The sequence below is a fragment of the Cnephaeus nilssonii genome, assembly GCF_951640355.1.
Source record: "Cnephaeus nilssonii genome assembly, chromosome: 12".
In the NCBI taxonomy this organism is placed as follows: domain Eukaryota; kingdom Metazoa; phylum Chordata; class Mammalia; order Chiroptera; family Vespertilionidae; genus Cnephaeus; species Cnephaeus nilssonii.
In genome coordinates, this window is record NC_137083.1 from 41,855,617 (window position 1) to 41,873,957 (window position 18,341).

The window sequence follows — 18,341 nt, forward strand, 5'->3', positions numbered from 1 at the left end:
GAGCCCTTCTGAGTGCTAGGACAGGACCCGAGAAAGAGAAGGGGCCAAACCTTTAAAACACTCCCTTCCTCCGCCTCCTCCCTTTTGTCCCAGACACCAAAACAAACCAGCTGATACACGTGTCCCTATGACTCTTGTTTACTATCAAGACTGCGCTGTACACGCACCTCTGGGATATGTAGTCCAACCGGTTCCTCCGGCGTGCTGTTTCCCAGAGGTACGAAGCCAAGGCTGAGACTACAAACCCAAAATCCCTTTCGGGTGCAAAGTTTGGCGTTGGTCCCCGGAGTCTCAGCAGCAATCCAATCCGAAGCGCTCATTCTAGTGACTGACGTGCCGTTTCCTCCAGTAAACACAACACAAAAGTCAATACAAGCCCGCCCCCCGAGACAGGCCAAGGTATCACCCAATGGGAAAGGGGAAAGATTGAACGGCAGTTCTGCAGACCAGTAAGAGGGCGAAAGAGCTGGGCGGAGGCTCAACCCCCAGGGGGTTGAGGGGAGGGGGAAGACGAAGCTTGAAAGACTTGGTAATGGCGACGGGTTTGGTAAGTAGGAAAGTTTCGGTTGAGGAGTAAGAGCGGTGGCGGGAGCAGTAATGTACGCCGGGAGGCAGGCGTCAGTTGGAGAGGGGTCACGCGAGCTGCTGCTGGTGTTGTCGCGGCCAGGACCGCCCTGCCCGGGCTGCCCGCACTCCGCGGCGGGTTTGTTGTCTTTCACTTCGGGAAAGGGTGGGGGTGGGGAAGGGAGGGGCAGGATCCCGAGGGGAACGGCCGGCCGGGAGCGCTCGGGTCCGTGTTCCTTGACTTCGAGAGGCTGCCCTCACGGAGGAGACAATTAACCATCCAGTTAACTGCCCGTTAAAAACCCACGGGACCCGCGTCCCCCGCGAGCTCACCTGGGCTTCGCGGCGGCGCGGCTCGGGGGGTCTCGGGGGCGGGGGCGGGGGCGGGGAAGAGGAGGTGAGGACTTTGCTCCGAGCCAGGTAGCGCTGTGGGTGGCCCGACCTGGTGCGGAGATGGGGCGGACCTGGGCCGGTGAACCGGCCGACGCGGCGCAGGGGCTGCTCAGGAAAGTTTGACTTCAACTCCCCGAGTGTGGGCGGAGGGTCGGGGGTTGGCCCGTGGTGGGGACCGGCCGGGGATGGGGGACCCCAGTGAGGCGCAGCCCCCTTCGGGGGCGGTGGCAGCGCGATCCGAGCTGGGGAGCTCGCGGAGCCGCTGGGCCCCCGGGCTCATTGTTACGCAGTTCGAATGAATGGGCTCCGAGGCGCCTGCGCGTTGGGGCAGAGCGGAGGGGAAAAACAAGCCTCTCGTCCTGGCTGCGGTCACATGATGGGGGAGGGGAGGGGAACGCGATGAATGGCGAAAGAGGGTGGGGGATGGACTTGGCGTGAACCTGCGGGCGCTGCCTCTGTGTGACCGAGTACCGAGACTTGGCAGGCGACTCCAGTCTCCGCCTCCCAGCCTATGCTGCTGCCCCGGGCCGATTAAAACAACAAAAAAGAATCCTGGCCAAGTCGACCGTGGGGGCCCGGTTTTTGTAACTTGTTTCAACGCTGCATTGCTGTCTGACTCGAGGGGATTTCACTCGCTTCTGTGCATTATATAATGCGTATTTAGAATTCATTCTTCGGAAGTTTTCAGGAAGGATCGTTTTTAAAAGGAGCGCTGACAGCAGGGCAGTACTCAAAGAGTTTTTAGCTGGGGGTGCCACTGATGGGTAAAAAAACAGAGGGGGGGGGGAGCTGTGTATACTAGGAGTAATTGTTAGTGTCCTGCCAATAATGCCAACGAAGTGCCATCTAAGTAAGCTGTAACAGTTGACTCCAAACTGGTTTTGAAATTAAAGTTAACTTCTGAGAATTAGGATAATTTTAACATTGTGAATACCTTTCTATTCTTTATTAATAATTTACATTTGTAATGTATTCCTAGAACTTTTGGTCTTTGCCTTTTTTTTTTTTCTTCCTATTTTGTTTTACTTCTCTAACCAAGAGTGGTGAAGGGATTAGCCAAAGGACATATGGCCTGAGGGAAGGGGGGGTGCCGGGGGCTTGGGGTGGAGGAGGGCAAAGTGAGGGGAGGATGGGGACACAGTAATAGTGCCAACAATAAAAATAAGGTTAAAAAAATAAATAAAATGTTGATGCTCAAAAAAAACAAAAGTGTTAGGATCTTCTGTTCAGTTTCCTTGAGTAAACTACCCAGTTATTGCTGGGTTGGCAATATTTGGCACGTTTTAAGGAAATTTGAGTTATATTCAAAAGAATTAAATCCACTCCAGTTTTGAGGTACTTTATACTTTTGAGGAAGCCACTTCACAGCAAAATATTGCTGTTTATTCTAACTTGACTAATACATTTTATAGAATGAAAATTTGATTTCACTTTCTAGTCCATGCCCATTACCTTTTCTTTCTGCCTGGAAAATCCTTCTTCCCCTTTGTTCACTTCTCAGACTTTGTTCATTTCTACATACATTAAAAGGTTACCTTCTGCTGGGATTTCCCTGCACATGTCTCCATAATCTTCCATGCTTCACAGTTGCCTACCTCTCAGACTTCAAACATGGTACTTTCACTTTAAAGAATGGTCTCCTCCACTGTATTTTCATTTCTTTGGACTCTTGTCACTGTCCAAGTGCTCAGTAGAGGAGGCAGATATAGGTTGGGCTTAATGAATGAATAAACTGCTAGGCACTGAAGATTTCCTGGAGGGGAGAATTGCAAGCTGGTGTCTTATATCTATTTCTGTTTGAAATAAAGATATCAGTATGTTTTTTTCCTGTCATAAATTATAAGATACTACCATGTTAATGAGATGTATTTTGCATGTATTTTAAGTATGAAAGTAAATATTTATGTAGAATGAAAATATAAATCACAATAAATTTAAAAATTTTAAAGCTGACAGATACCTTAAAATATTCTTTCACAAGTTGTTACAGGTAATGTAAAATGTTTTAAGGTTACAATCAAGTTTAGGAAAACAAGTTTCAAATATGAAATTTTTATTTCAATTGACAGTCCTCTTTTAAACAGGTTTGTGTGTGGCTTCTTGTAGTGGTGTATTATGGTTTTCTGTTATCTTCACCAATATCAGCATTTCATGTCAGATCAGCTCAGAATTCATAAGAATTTGTATAGATGTCATTTGGTACTGTCCAGCAAAGGGCAGGAGTCAGTCTGGTTATCAGTGACCGATGAGGTACAAGAGTGCATATGGGATCTTTTATACCTACAGTAATTATAATAGGCAGACAGGTACTGGTCCCATCTATCTACTATATATATAAAAGCCCAGTGACCTAATGGTGGAACTACCAGAACGACCGGTCGACCAGTCACTGTGATGCACACTGACCACCAGGGGGCAGACGCTCAAAGCAGGAGCTGCCCCGTGGTGGTCAGTGTGCTCCCACAGTGGGAGTGCCGCTTGGCTGACTGGGATGAGCGGTGCTCCCACAGCAGGAGCAGCCGCTAGCAGGCCCAGGGTGAGGCTGAGTCTCTGCACCTATCACATACCTGAGACAATCCAGACTCTGGCCTGAACCCACCAGCTGATGCAGGCCCTCTAAGGTGTGTTCTAGAACAGCGGTCGCCAACCTTTTGGACCTCACGGACCACCAGTGGTCTGCAGACCACTTGGTTGGCAACCGCTGCTCCTAGAAAGAGCGCGGGGAACTGGCATAAGTGGGTGGCAAGAGGGGATGTGACTGTGGACCCCCTGGGAGGCTGTACTGATGGCTGAGGATCCTGGAGCACAGCTGCCCTGAACATCCCCAATGGTGTCACCAACCTGGCATCACATATCAAGGACATTCACCAAGTGCCTTTGGGGTACAAAGCTCTCGGCCAGGTTCCTCCAGGACACAGAACACACCTTTACCTAAGACATTACCCCGAAATATCAGCTCAGACTAATTTCCTCGTTCAGCAGCTGCTCAGAGGGCGGGTCTACAGTCGCTTGGCTGAGCAGCGCTCCCACAGCGGCTGGTCCCCACAGGCCACGCCCCCCCAGTGCATGAATCCGTGCACCGGGCCTCTAGTTTACAAATAAGAAAACTGAGGCATAGAGGTTCAATTCTTCAGTCATATAGGTAGTAAGTGATATTCTGTAGTAGTATATTTTACCCACTGTTGGGTTATGGTCCCCCCTTTCTTTCCTTAGCACAATGGCAAACAAGTTGTAGAAACATTTCTTTGAAATCTTTTGTTTAAAGTTTATGGAAGATATTCTAGAAGAACTGCATTAAGGCCTCCAACTATTTTTGGTGTGGAAAGTTGCACTTAATATAGTTTGTTATGGAGGCTCATTTTATTTATTTTTGTACCTCAAAATATAGTTTGTTATGGAGGCTCATTTTATTTATATTTTTATTGATTTCAAAGAGAGGAAGGGAAAGAAACATCAATGGTGAGAAGATCATTGATGGGCTGCCTCCTTCATGCTCCCTAGTGGGGATTGAGGCTGGAACCTATGCATGTGCCCTGACGAGGAATCAAACCCTGACCTCAAGCACTGAGCCACACCTGCAGGGTTGGAGGATCATTTTAGCTTGAAGTTATGCAATTCACTTCAAATACCTCAGTTCTCATGTTAGTGATATAAATTCATTGCAAATTACCTTCTCTTCACCCTTTGCTCCAAACAATTTGAGTTTGGTATAGAGTTCTTCAGGATTAAGGGAGGGCATATAGGAGCTCCTTTCTGTGAAATCCATAGTAAGGATGGAAAGGTAAGGATTCAGGGAAGAATAGGCACTTGAAAGTAGCAGTCCAACTTGTGTTCGTCTATATCTTTTGTCATTTTTTCTCATTTCTTTTAAAAAAGAATATGGTCTCATTTAGTCAGTCTATATTAGATCAGATAAACTGTGGAAATGCTCTGTAGGGAGTAGGTAGGCATTTGGTAAAACTTATTCCCTTCTTTTTCATTTACTGAGACTTAGTTATTTCATTTTTAAAAAATTGATTTCAAAGAGGAAGGGAGAGGGATAGAGAGAAAAACATCAATGATGAAAGAATCCTTGATGAGAAGGCAGCCTCCTGCATGCCCTCTACTGGGGATCGAGCCCGCAACCTGGGCATATGCCCTGACCGGGAATCGAACCATAATCTGGTTCGTAGATCAACACTCAGCCACTGAGCCACGCCAGGTGGGCTAGACTTGATTATCTAGTCCTCCTTTCCTTGCCTCTTACCTAAGATTTTGTGGATATGTACTTCTGAAAACAAAAACAGTAGGGTCTTCCCAATCCCACCCAGTAAAAATTTGTAATACTGAAAATGACATTTCAAAGTACAGCTGCTGGAGAGCTTTACTCTTCCCTTTTGAGAATCAGTGATCTAATGAAGAGATGACATGTGAATCCTATAATACTAAAGAGTATGCAAAAGTATGAATGAACAATAGGACTAGCTCTACCAGGAAGTATTTGAAAGAGGAGCTTGTTAATCAGAATGAATATCTAATTGGTACAATGTATGTGAGGGAGTATTTTTGAGTATGGACTCTGGATATTCCTTTACTGTTTCAAGGGCCTGTTTTCCCCAAATAGTTTGACAAAAATAACGAAAGCCAAAAACTTACATTTGCGTTCATGTATTTATCACACTAGGCCTGTGAGAGAAGTAGAGGTACTGCAAATCCAAGGTTAAGTGACCTACCTAAGGTGACAAAGCCTAAAAGAGTGAAACTCAAGTCTATTGATTAAGTCTAGGCTCCCAGTTACTATACAGGAGGTTTACGGTAGCAAAACCTCCATTATTCAAGATCAGCTTTTCATAGCCAGTAACCATGAGGTACAAACACATAGAACTCAAGTTCCGCAAGTATTTATTTGGTCCCTTTTATTATTTGTAGGTAGCTCTGTTTTGAAATTAAATTTTTTTTTCAACTTCAAAGAATATTGTGATGGGATATTGGTAGATAACTAAGGCTGGGTGCTGAAGAAATGATAGTTGCAAGGAGGTAGTATTGATGTATTGTATGTACATGGTGAATGGTGGACACTGCAGGACCTGCAGATAGGAGAAAATCTAGCTGGGAAGAATGAGAAAATCAGCTCTGCAGAGCGAGGGGGAAGGCAGACAAACTGCAACACTGCTTCTGTGGACTCCAAGAACAGCACTGTTTCCTACAGTTAAGGATAGCTCTAAGGAGATATATATGTGTAGGACAACATCCGAATTTCATTATACAGGTAAAAAGAGAAAAATTTCAAGTTTAAGATCAAAGGTGGGGCTGACTGTATGTATGTAAAGAACTCATAGAATGATTAGTTCCTCTCAGGCCTTAGGCATTACTAAGTAAGGAATCTACTGATATTACCAATTACCTTTTAAAAAATACTTTTATTGATATCAGAAAAGAAGGGAGAGGGGGAGAGAGAGAGAGAAGCATTAGTAATGAGAGAGAATCATTGATTGGCTGCCTCCTGCAGCTGTCAATCTTGGAAATCTTCCTGCTACTGTCACTCATCTTAAATAACTAATTTGATCATGTCCAAAGAAGGAAGTCATTTCACTTTATTTTCACTCGATTTGTTTCAGTTCATCCTTACAAATACTTTAAGGGGAAAGTTGGGCAGGTCTCATTAACCCTATTTTACATTGAGTTATTGAGAAGCTCAATCAGGTCATATTTAGCAAGTGCTCAAGCTGGAATCAAAACCCGTGTTTTCTTACACCTAACCCAGTGCCCTTTTCACTACTCCATAGTACATCAGACAGTTGGTATTGAGTAAGGCTCTAAAGCAATGCCCAGGATATGGGTCATTTGTGAGGCTTGCAGGCAGAAAGCATCCAAAATAGCATATTAGAAAATAAAGGCAATTATGAAGTTTGGTTATATATGTCAATAACCTTAGGAAGATTTTTAGTTGCCAGCCACCAATATAGGAATCTAAAGAAATAAGCAGATATAAGCAAAAACTTAAAAAAATGTAAATACAATGTTATTTAGAAGAGTGAAGAAATTGGGAACAACATGTTCAGTAATAGGAGGAATAAGTTAATTTTGGTACATGGTGAATGATGTATGTTATTTTTTTAAAAATAGGTGTTTGAAAAAAGTAGATGACACAGGAAAATGCTTATGAACTTGTGTTAAGGAAAAGGTATATGAAGAAATATTTGATCTTGGGTCTCTGCTTGTAAAAGATATGTCAGATAATACACCAACATTTTAACAGTATCTAAATCTGGTTTGTGGAATTGGAACTAATTTTACTTTAAAAAATGCTTTTAAATTTTTGTATATAGTCAGAAAAACATATTTCATAATTTAAAAGATTATGAAAAAGTCTTTGTAGAAAATACTTGTCAGTATTGCCAGTGATTTTTGGTGAGTATGTCATGACTTAGAAAACTCTGATATAAATGTTAAACATTTAACATCTTTTCACTGCATTTTTTGATTAGCTGACCTGGGGTACTTTTAACAGCAATTTTTTAAAATTTATTTTGAGGAAAAAATTTTTTTTGCGTATTTGTTATTAGTTCAGAACTTTTTTAAAGAAATGATTTGGAGTAGAGCCTGAGAAATCAGGAAATCTTCCTGCTACTGTCACTCATCTTAAATAACTAATTTGATCATGTCCAAAGGTTACTTTCATAACAAAATGTAGTTGGTGGACTTCCTTGAGAAATTATTTAGGTGTGTTATCCTATATTATTTTCTTTCTTGTAATAACTTTGTGGCCTTGAGATAAAGGTAGATTTACTATGAATTTACCTAAATCTGACATGATTAGCATTCATTTTTTTTTAGAAATAATAGCCTATTCAGAAGGACAGGTATCTTTTATTATGGCTAGGTCCCAAATTCACATTAAGAAGACATAAGAACTTGTTTGTTTGTTTAATTCTCACTGAGGATATTTTTTCATTCATTTTTTTAAAGAGAGTGGAAGGGAGGGGGAGAGACAGAGAAATATTGATGTGAGAGAGAGACATTGATTGGTTGCCTCTCCTGTACATGCCCTTGACTGGAATAGAACCTGGGGACCCTTCAGTCCAAGGGCAAGAACATTTTTTATGAGACTTACAATATATGGCCATTTTAAGAAATACACCTTAAATGCTCTTTAGACAATATAATTTTATGTTAAACTTGTTTACTTTTAGAAGATGCGAAAAAATAATGAATACGGTAAATAGAGAAATTAAAATAGAATCTTTAAAATAAAAGTTCTTTTAGTCTTTTTGAATTTAACAGAGGGAAGTGTGTTAATTTTATTTTACATTTGAAGATACAAGTTTATAAAGGCTTTGTTGGTCTCAATATTGGTGTCTGAAAGAGATACTTGATATAAAAACTGCTTTTATTCTTTGGAAGAAAGGACTTTTATACATTTAATATGTTATTAATCCTTTGAGATTTGGGTATAATTTAGTGCTAATATATGGATGTATGGCAAGATATGCGGTCATGTTGGTCTAAACGATTTGATAGTGATACAAATAGCAATGTATAGATTAAGTTAAAGATACAACATGTCATGTCTCTGATTTTCTACTATGTAATTTCCATATCACATGATTTGACATTTTTTCCTTGCATTATTTTTATTTTGAAGTCGGAGCACCATAACATGGTGTGGGAAGTGAAGACAAATCAGATGCCTAATGCAGTACAGAAACTCCTGTTGGTAATGGATAAGAGAGCTTCAGGAATGAATGACTCATTGGAGTTGCTGCAGTGTAAAGAAAATTTGCCATCCTCACCCGGCTATAACTCCTGTGATGAGCACATGGAGCTTGGTAAACAAAATTAAAAAGTTTTTAGGGATATCACTGAAATTTAGATTAATTTTCATGTTTTAATCTACCTGGAACTGCTAAAAAGTATGTGAAATTTTGTACATTAGTTTTCAGTGTTCACTTATTATTGAAAGAGTGACCTACCTAAGTCACTCCTAAGTCATTTTTAAGTAATATTGCTTAAAAATATTACTTAAAATGAACATAAATTTGAGCTATTTATGGTTATCATAGAGACTAATTTACAAATTACTATACTATCCTGCCTTGCTTTGTGGATAAAGATTGGGCTATTAAACACCTTAGGAAAACTCTGCTCTGTGGCTTTTCAAAAGGTATTTTAAAACATCCCAATGAGCTCAGTAAATTATGCTTGGCCACTCTTCATGGCTGGATTATTAGTATGATGGGGACATCACAGAGGATCCTTGAAGCTTAAGGGTCTGACATTTGTGGTTTTCAGTACTGCTGAGCTATTGAAATGTATGTGACGTGTAGAAATGTGTAGGTTTGTTGAGGTATGATTTTGAATTATATTGTTTTGAAGTGTTGAAGAGTAAACAGTTAATGAGTAACCTTGGCTTGCTGCCCAGCTTTTCAGCTTGGCTTTGTCCCCATTTAATATGTAGTTTTCCTTAATATTCACAAAAACCTCAAGAAGATGTGATTATTCTCATTTTACAAAAGATGAAATAGAGGAGATTATATGCTGGAATGCTGTGTGGGAATTTGGAGATTCTGAAGGTCTTGGGACATAACCAGTTTGAATACCAAGAATTTGCTAATGTTATTTGAGTAGTGGTTACTTTTGAGCAAAGACTATTATAATCAGGTAATTGAATTCTCCACCATCACATTTTATTATTTAAAGATTTTAAATTTATTTTTAGAGAGAGAGAAAGGGAGAGTGAGAAAGACAGAAAAATCGATGTGAAAGGAAACATCAATCGGCTGCCTCCTGCATATCCCCTACTGGGGATCGAGCCTGCAATCTGGGCATGTGCCCTGTCCAGGAATAATACCTGCGACCCTTCAGTGTGTGGACCGATGCTCTAACCACTGAGAACACTGTCCAGGGCAGAAATTAACTCTTATATAGTAAGAAGTGATGGTCAAAGAAGGATGTTGGCTATGAGGGAAGGGAAGTGGCTATACCAGAATGAGAATTATAGGGTGGGGTTATCTCAAATTGATATGATATTTTGGCTGCTTCTAAAGTTATTTCTGTTTTAGTAGACTATCTGGGGTATTTGCCTGGATAGGAGCTATGTGTAGAAACATTTATAGTGACAGTTTAGGAAAACTTCCAAGACTAGAAGAGTTTCATGACATATGTTGAAGGGAACCAATAGATCTATGTAGTGTGTAGGTGTGTATTTAATAGAGACTTTTTAAGGCCTGCACGGTGCTTTTTCCTCCATATAATACATTTTTTACTGAATATTTTAGAATTACATCTTTTTAGAATTTCTTATAATGTTCATAGCCTTGGTGTGTACATGAATATTACTTAGGTAGTATTTCTAGTCTTCTTTCTTAGGGAGTGAAAGTATCATGAAGTACCTTTGGGGAACACAGTTACAGGAAAAATAACCAATAAGTATTACTGAGTTCAGAATTGCTCAGTAAAAAAAATAATAATAATTTGGCCTATATAAAATTAAGTAAGTAGTACCTAAAAATTTATATGATTTTTGTCTTTAAAAATTATTTTCACTATTGCAGTAATCTTGTATAACAGGTTAATAAAAGTATGTGAACAGTAAGTACATATATACACACATAAAATGCCTTTTTCCTCAATGTGTTCATATAAAAATGTGTCAATAGAATGTAGATTACTCCTCAGTGAAGTATAAAAAATTGAGGGGAAAAATCAGGATTTCCGCATAAACCTTATTTTTCCAGTCTATGAACAGTTGTAATTACATGGTTCAGGTAGTGAAGTTATTACATTGACATTCATTGGATTCACTTTTCTATTAAGCTCTGTTAACCCTTAATGTACATTTTTAAAAATTGAAACTTGTTTTATACAAAAAAACACATTTTGAACTTATACTTTCCCTCACAAAATTAGTAAGTTAAATTGAGGACTTCTCTTCCAACTGTAACTATAGTATTGCCCGGTATTAGTAATTTCCTTTTTATAATTTTGATTGTGTGTTTGCAGATGACCTTCCTGAACTTCAGGCTGTTCAAAGTGATCCTACCCAATCTGCCATATACCAGCTAAATTCAGATGTTTCACATCAAGAATATCCAAGACCATCTTGGAACCAAAATACCTCAGACATATCAGAAAGTACTTACCGTGAAAATGAGGTGGATTGGCTAACAGAATTAGCAAATATCGCCACCAGTCCACAAAGTCCACTTATGCAGTGCTCATTTTACAACAGGTAAGAATGCTGTATTTGTATTGTAAACTTCTATCATTACAAATGTGGCTATTAATTATTTTTTTCTAGTTTTAAAAGTAATGCTATTAATCATTTAATGAATGGTTTGCTTAAATTAGGATTTAAGTAAAGTCATTAGAATTAAGCTTCTTGTCTTATAAAGATCAAAGAGCTATTTTACTCAATAATAAGATTTTACATTCTGAGAATTAGATAAAAGTGATATGAAAACAGCAGAGTGAAGAATATTTGCAAGTATTTTAAAGTCACTAGAAAATAAATCAGACCAAGAAGTACTTTTATTATGCTATATTTCTACTTATTGGAATGAAAATTGTAGTTGTCCAAAGAACCATAATTATAATAAATACTAGAGGCCCGGTGCATGAATTCTTGCATGGGTGGGGTCTAGCCGGCCCACCCTGATCGGGGCCAATCAGGCCGGGGCCAGCTGAGGGGAGGGGCTGCGGGCGGTTGGCCAGCCAGCCCTGCCTCCTGGTCGAACTCCCAGTTGAGGGGACAATTTGTATATTAGGCTTTTATTATATAGGATTATATTTTAAAGCTTTTTATCAACCTTGAGGTCAGTTCCTTTTTTGTTGACGTTTATTTTCTTCCAGGGTATGTGGCCTTATGTGATTTATCTGTTTTCTAATAATAAAACTAGCTAATCTTAAAATCTTCAACTTATAAAAGTGGGCTCCCAATTGGTGAAAACCACTGTTTCATATACCCAGACTAGGATTTAAGAAAATGAGTTGTGCTATGAAATTATGGAAGCTTTCAAGCAATATTCCTACATCTAGAGGCCTAAGTGGATAATATTTTATTAATTATCCCTAAAATCGTAAAATTATCTATGTAAAAAGAGACAGACAATAAGATAGATTATAGAGGGGAGAAATGCCCAAATTTGCACTCATGTGGGTGGATAGACTGCAGTTCATATTAGGTGATGTTGAAATAACTCAATTTTGGTAAGTGCTCTTAAGTTAGTATAATTATTGCTAAAGAATAAACTTTATAGGTGTGAAACCTGTTTTATTTTACAACCCATTAAATTATGCTGCTTTTCTTCTATATCAGGATGCTAGTCTTTTTTTTTTAATTGATTTTTTACAGAGAGGAAGGGAGAGAGATAGAGAGCTAGAAACATCGATGAGAGAGAAACATCGATCAGCTGCCTCCTGCACACCCCCCCATCGGGGATGTGCCCGCAACCAACATACATGCCCTTGACCGGAATTGAACCTGGGACCTTTCAGTCCGCAGACCGACGCTCCATCCACTGAGCCAAACCGGTTTCGGCAGGATGCTAGTCTTGATTAGAGTAAATTCATTTTAACTTTGGTTTAACTCCATGAAAATTTCCTTAAGAAAGAAAACTTGCCTTTTAGAGTATTCTTTTATAGTCTCAGTTTTCATTATAATTTTAATAGTCAAAAAGCAAAAAATTCTTTTACATTTAAAAAACAAACCCTGACTTAGCATTTGACTTTCTTTTTCCCCTATTTCTTGTTTAAAGCTAATACTTTTCATTTTTCGCCACAAATTCATGAAGATTAGTAATATAGTTCATTCAAAGTTGAGTAAACCCTTCAGAAGGAAATCAATATAAATAAAAGCATAAGTAAAGGAGTATCTCCCTGAAGATGTAAATTTATTCTCTGCATCATTTTCTATGCCTCCTTTCTTCCTAGGGAACAAGACCAACAGTTGTGCTCTGCTGTCTTGCCTGCCTTCTAACAGATAGTGGCAACTTCTTGTAGAGTGTTAAACTATGTTAGTTATTGAGCTTTTGATGTCTAAAGTCGTAACTGTACAGTATCAAGGGGTTGAGGACAGGTAAAATTTATATTATTCCTGATAGAAAGAGGGATGAAGGGACCAATGGTATTAGAATTTTAGACATGTTTAGCCTGTTAATTTTTACAGAACATCCAGGCCATTATACATTTTAGAACACTGCATTATTACTTAAGTGGTTAAACAAAAGAATTGATTAAACTTATATTTTATTAGTGATGAAGGAAGGAATGGGCTGAAGGAATTTTTAGCAGTTTGGTCATTCTCTAATATTTTGTAAAGTTCTAAATGTATAATAAAAGGAAGGAATGTATAATAAAAGGAAGAAATTTCAAAGATGAAACGTTTAGTGTTTGTATTTTGAAATAGAAAGTTGATTAGAGAATATGATAAAATGCATAGAAATTGGTGGGTTTTTTATTTAATAAGTGATATAAACATGAAAGCAAAGTATAGTTTCATAGATCCTTATTTTAAAACTAGAAGTCCAGTGCACGAAATTCGTGCACAACGGGGGAGGGAGGAGGGCAGGTCCCTCAGCCCAGCCTGCACCCTCTCCAATCTGGGATCCCTCTCGCAATCCAGGACCACTGGCTCCTAACCGCTTACCTGCCTGCCTGCCTGATCGCCCCTAACCACCTCAGCCTGATCGCCTCTAACCGCCTCTGCCTGCCTACTTGATTGCCCCTAACCCCTCTGCCTGCCTGCCTGATGCTCCTAACTGCTTTCCCCTGCCCGCCTGATCGACCCTAACCACTCTCCCCTGCTGGCCTGATCATCCCTAACCGCCTCTGCTTCGGCCCACGCCACCGTGGCTTTGCCCAGAAGGACATCCGGAAGACGTCTGGTCTATCTGGTCTAATTAGCATATTACCCTTTTATTAGTATAGACTAGAGGCCCGGTGCATGAAATTCGTGCACAGGGGGGTGTCCCTCAGCCCAGCCTGCACCCTCTCCAATCTGGGACCCCTCGAGGGATGTCCGACTGCCCGTTTAGGCCCGATCCCACCAGGGATGTCCGACTGCCCATTTAGGCCCGATCCCCTCGAGGGATGTCCGACTGCCCGTTTAGGCCCCTCTCACAATCCAGGACTGCTGGCTCCCAACTGCTCGCCTGCCTGCCTTCCTGATTGCCCCTAACCACCTCTGCCTGCCAGTCTGATCACCCCCTAACCACTCCCCTGCCAGCCTGATTGATGCCTAACTGCTCTCCTGCCAGCCTGTTTGCCCCTAACAGCCCTCCCCTGCAGGCCTGATCACCCCTAATTGCCCTCCCCTGCAGGCCTGGTTCCCCGCAACTGCTCTCCCCTGTAGGCCTGGGTCCCTCCCAACTGCCCTTCCCTGCAGGCCTGGTCGCCCTCAACTTCCCTCCTCTGCCAGCTTGGTCACCCCTAACTGTCCTCACCTGCAGGCTTGATCGCCCCCAACTGCCCTCCCTTGCAGGCCTGGTCCCTCCCCTGCTGGCCTGATCGCCCACAACTGCCCTCCCTTGCAGGTCTGCTCCCTCCCAACTGCCCTCCCCTGCTGGCCATCTAGTGGTGGCCACCTTATGTCCACATGGGGGCAGGATCTTTGTCCACATGGGGGAAGCCATCTTGTGTGTTGGAGTGATGGTCAATCTGCATATTACTCTTTTATTAGATAGGATAGAGGCCTGGTGCATGGGTGGGGGCCAGCTGGTTTGCCCTAAAGGGTGTCCCGGATCAGGGTGGGGGTTCCCTTGGGGCGTGGGGTGGCTTGGGCGAGGGGCCTGTGGTGGTTTGCAGGCCGGCCACGCCCCCTGGCGACCCAAGCAGAGGCCCTGGTATCTGGGGTTTATTTATCTTCTACAATTGAAACTTTGTAGCCTGGAGCGGAGCCAAGCCTTCTGCTTGCTCTGTGGCGGCAGCCATTTCTGTTGGGGTTTATGTACCTTCTATAATTACAACTTTGAAGCCTTAATCGGAGGCCTGGGCCGGCCAGGGTGTGCGGAAAGCTTGGCTTCCTCTATCGCCAGGGGCAACCCTAGCCTCCTGCTCTTTCCAGCTCCGTGGCTGCCGCCATTTCTGTTTGGATTTATGTATCTTCTATCATTGAAACTTTGTAGCCTTGAGTGGAGGCTTAGGCCGGCAAGGGCAGGCGGAAAGCTGGCTTCCTCCATTGCCGGGGAAACCCAAGCCTCCCTTCTGCTCTCTGTGGCCGTAGTCATCTTGGTTGGGTTTATTTGCATATTCACTCCTGATTGGCTGATGGGCATGGCTTGTAGGTGTAGTGGAGTGATGGTTAATTTGCATATTACTCTTTTATTAGGATAATTTCAGCAAAGGTATAATGAAAAAAGGTTAATGAGAATAAAATTAAAATGGAGGGCTAATAAAATTTCTCAGGGAAAGGGACAAATTGGAAACTAAGATGTCCCTTCTCCCCTTTTTGAAAAGGGGGTTAGTATAGATATGCATTAACTTTTTTCTGTTAAGGACCAAATCCCTATTTGGCATCTTAGAGAATTGTTCTGATTTGGGAGTTTCAGACAGATCTACCCCCTTGTCTTCCTCTCTACTGCTTTCCAAACTCCTGTGTTAGTATGTACACATTACTGGTCATCCTTTATGGGTTTGCTTCTTACTGTTACCCTTCCTGTGAATAGCTGATCTGTTTTAGGGGAAAGGATTTTAGTATGTTCTTGTGAGCGCAAGTACTCTAAAAGGAGCAGTGTCTGTTAAAGAGACTTTTGAGGGGAAAACTGGGGAAGGGGTTGTTTTTTAAAACGTGATCCTGTGGGAAAATAATTAGCCCTTATATGTAGATGCTCTTTAACAAATTGTATTAGAAAACAAAAAATAGTGTCCACGTACAAGAAGTTGCAAATAGGCTGCTTTCTGCTACAAGAAGTTTAAGCATTTAGGGTAAGGTGGTTCATTGTATCTGCCCAGTGATAGGTGATTGGTAAAGAGTTCAGTGGTAAGCATAGATTCACTCACTTTAAGACTTACTGACTATATCAAAGTAGAAGAAAGAAATGGACAAGGCGCCCTGCACAGGGGTTATTATTCATGAATGAAAATGTTCACATTTATATGTACTTGTTGATACAAAATTAATGAAATGGCAATTTGGAACTTAAAATACATTGTCAGATATGAAAAAAAAAACCTGTTTAAAATGTGTGAGGAGGGCTTGGGTAAGCAAGTTAAAGGACATTCTACACTAATAAAAGAGAAAGATGCAAATTGACTGTACCTCCGTGACGCCCACCAGCCAATCAGGAGTGAGTATGCAAATTAACCCAACAAAGATGGTGGGTTAATTTGCATACACAGGCATGGAGCGAAGACTGAAGGCTCCACTGTGGCTGGAGCCAAGCCTGAAGGCTGAAGGTTTGGCTCTGCTGCGGCCCGGGTCCTGAGTGCCGGAGGAAAACCGGTGCCGGCAGCCGGGGGAAGGAAGGCCTGTTGCACGAATCTTCATGCAACAGGCCTCTAGTTTACTATAAATGTAATCTTGATGTCTCTACTAGTGTTTTGTGTATATACTAATGTTGGCAATTTGAATATAAAATTTTTTCATCAAAAGGAAAGATTGACTTTAAGGACCTATGCTTTATGGTTAAAACTGCTTCTTTATTTTAGATCATCTCCTGTACACATCATAGCTACTAGCAAAAGTTTACATTCCTATGCACGCCCTCCACCAGTGTCCTCTTCTTCTAAGAGCGAGCCAGCCTTCCCTCACCACTGGAAGGAGGAAACACCAGTCAGACATGAAAGGGTGAGTTTATTCATGAGATTAAACTTTTACAAAGTTTGCACAACAGTTATAATATATTAACTTTCCCTCTCTAAAAAAGTCTTTTGAAGCACATACAGATGGAAAATAGCATGTCTCATTGTTCTAGTGATCTGGGTTTGATTTTATGTACAGCTCTATTAATTGGTAGGAAAGTTTGTTACAAGTGGGAATATATAATTAACTAAAACTTTCAAAAACTTCAGTTTTCAAAGGTATATTTTTGCCCCAAGCTTAGAATGATTAAGCTATCCCCTAGTCAGGAGAGAACCTGAACTCTTGAGCTAGAGACAGATGGTAATAAGGTACATTTAAAAATAAACAGTTTATAATGTTTTTCTTCACAGGCAAATAGTGAGTCAGAATCTGGCATTTTCTGCATGTCCTCCCTCTCAGATGATGATGATTTGGGATGGTGCAATTCCTGGCCTTCAACTGCTTGGCACTGTTTTTTGAAAGGTAAAAAAAAAAATACTTGAATTTGTTTACAGCTTACTTGTGTAGCATACTATCACATAACTAATACTTGTTTTTACTTAAACTTTAGGCACACGACTATGCTTTCATAAGGGAAGCAATAAGGAATGGCAGGATGTTGAAGATTTTGCTAGAGCTGAAGGCTGTGATAATGAGGAAGATCTCCAAATGGGCACTCACAAGGTTGATTTAAAATTCCTAAAAAAAAAAAGAACTTTCAAAATGAAACATAATGTTTATTCTTGTTCTACAGGCGTATCCTTCATTTACTTTCATATTTAAATGATCTTAAATTGTAGGTAGTGGTTTTGTGACTACTTATGATGGAGAGGCTTTAGGTTTACCTTTGTAATTATGTTTTCTTAGATGGGAAAATCAAACTGGCATTAAAAATAAATGAGCCCTGCCCAGCCGGCGTGGCTCAGTGGTTGAGCTTCAACCTATGAACCAGGAGGTCATGGTTCCATTCCCAGTCAGGGCACATGCCTGGGTTGTGGACTCGATCCCCAGTGTGGGAGGTGCAGGAGGCAGCTGATCAATGATTCTCTCTCATCATTGATGTTTCTGTCTCTCACTCCCATTCCCTTTCCCTTCTCTGAAATAAAAAAAGTATATATTAAAAAAACAAAAACAGATAAATGAGCCCTGGCCAGTGTGGCTCAATCAGTTGGAGTGTGGTCTAGTATACCGAAAGGTTGCAGGTTCAGGTCCCAGTCGGGGCATTATGGAAGGCAATCCAGTCAATCAATGTTCTTTTTCACATCTATGTTTCCTGACAACCCCCTCCCTCTAAAATCAATAAATATATCCTTGGGTAAGGATTAAAAATAAATAAATGAATAAACAAACCAAAACTTTATCTTTGGTAATCTTACAAGGTGGTTAATTCTCCTATGGGTAATTAAAAGTTGATTATATTGTTACTTTTAAATGGGGACCGATGGCCCCCAACTGCCCCTCCCCCCCAGCCGGCCCGCTCACCCCCAGCTGCCCCCCTCCAGCCTGATCGCCCCCAACTGCCCTTTCCTCCTGGCCTGATCGCCTCTAACCGCCTCTACCTTGGCCCCGCCACCATGGCTTTGTCTGGAAGGACGTCCAGAAGGTCTCCCGGTCGAATTAGCATATT

General features: G+C 41.2%; 1 protein-coding gene across 2 annotated transcripts in view; it reads left to right on the forward strand.

Annotated features, from left to right (window-relative positions):
* The first annotated feature begins 498 nt into the window (after window positions 1–498).
* HBP1 (HMG-box transcription factor 1) overlaps window positions 499–18,341 on the forward strand; it is a 34,075-nt gene continuing 16,232 nt past the window's right edge. The window contains exons 1-6 of one of the 2 annotated variants that reach the window (XM_079786048.1): window positions 499–547; window positions 8,582–8,765; window positions 10,939–11,167; window positions 16,582–16,720; window positions 17,086–17,197; window positions 17,286–17,398. In XM_079786048.1, the coding sequence (XP_079642174.1) occupies window positions 533–547; window positions 8,582–8,765; window positions 10,939–11,167; window positions 16,582–16,720; window positions 17,086–17,197; window positions 17,286–17,398 (792 nt within the window). In that variant the 5' untranslated portion in view covers window positions 499–532. Of the gene's footprint in view, window positions 548–574; window positions 704–8,581; window positions 8,766–10,938; window positions 11,168–16,581; window positions 16,721–17,085; window positions 17,198–17,285; window positions 17,399–18,341 lie in introns of those variants that run through there. The other variant, XM_079786049.1, reaches the window with a different exon arrangement.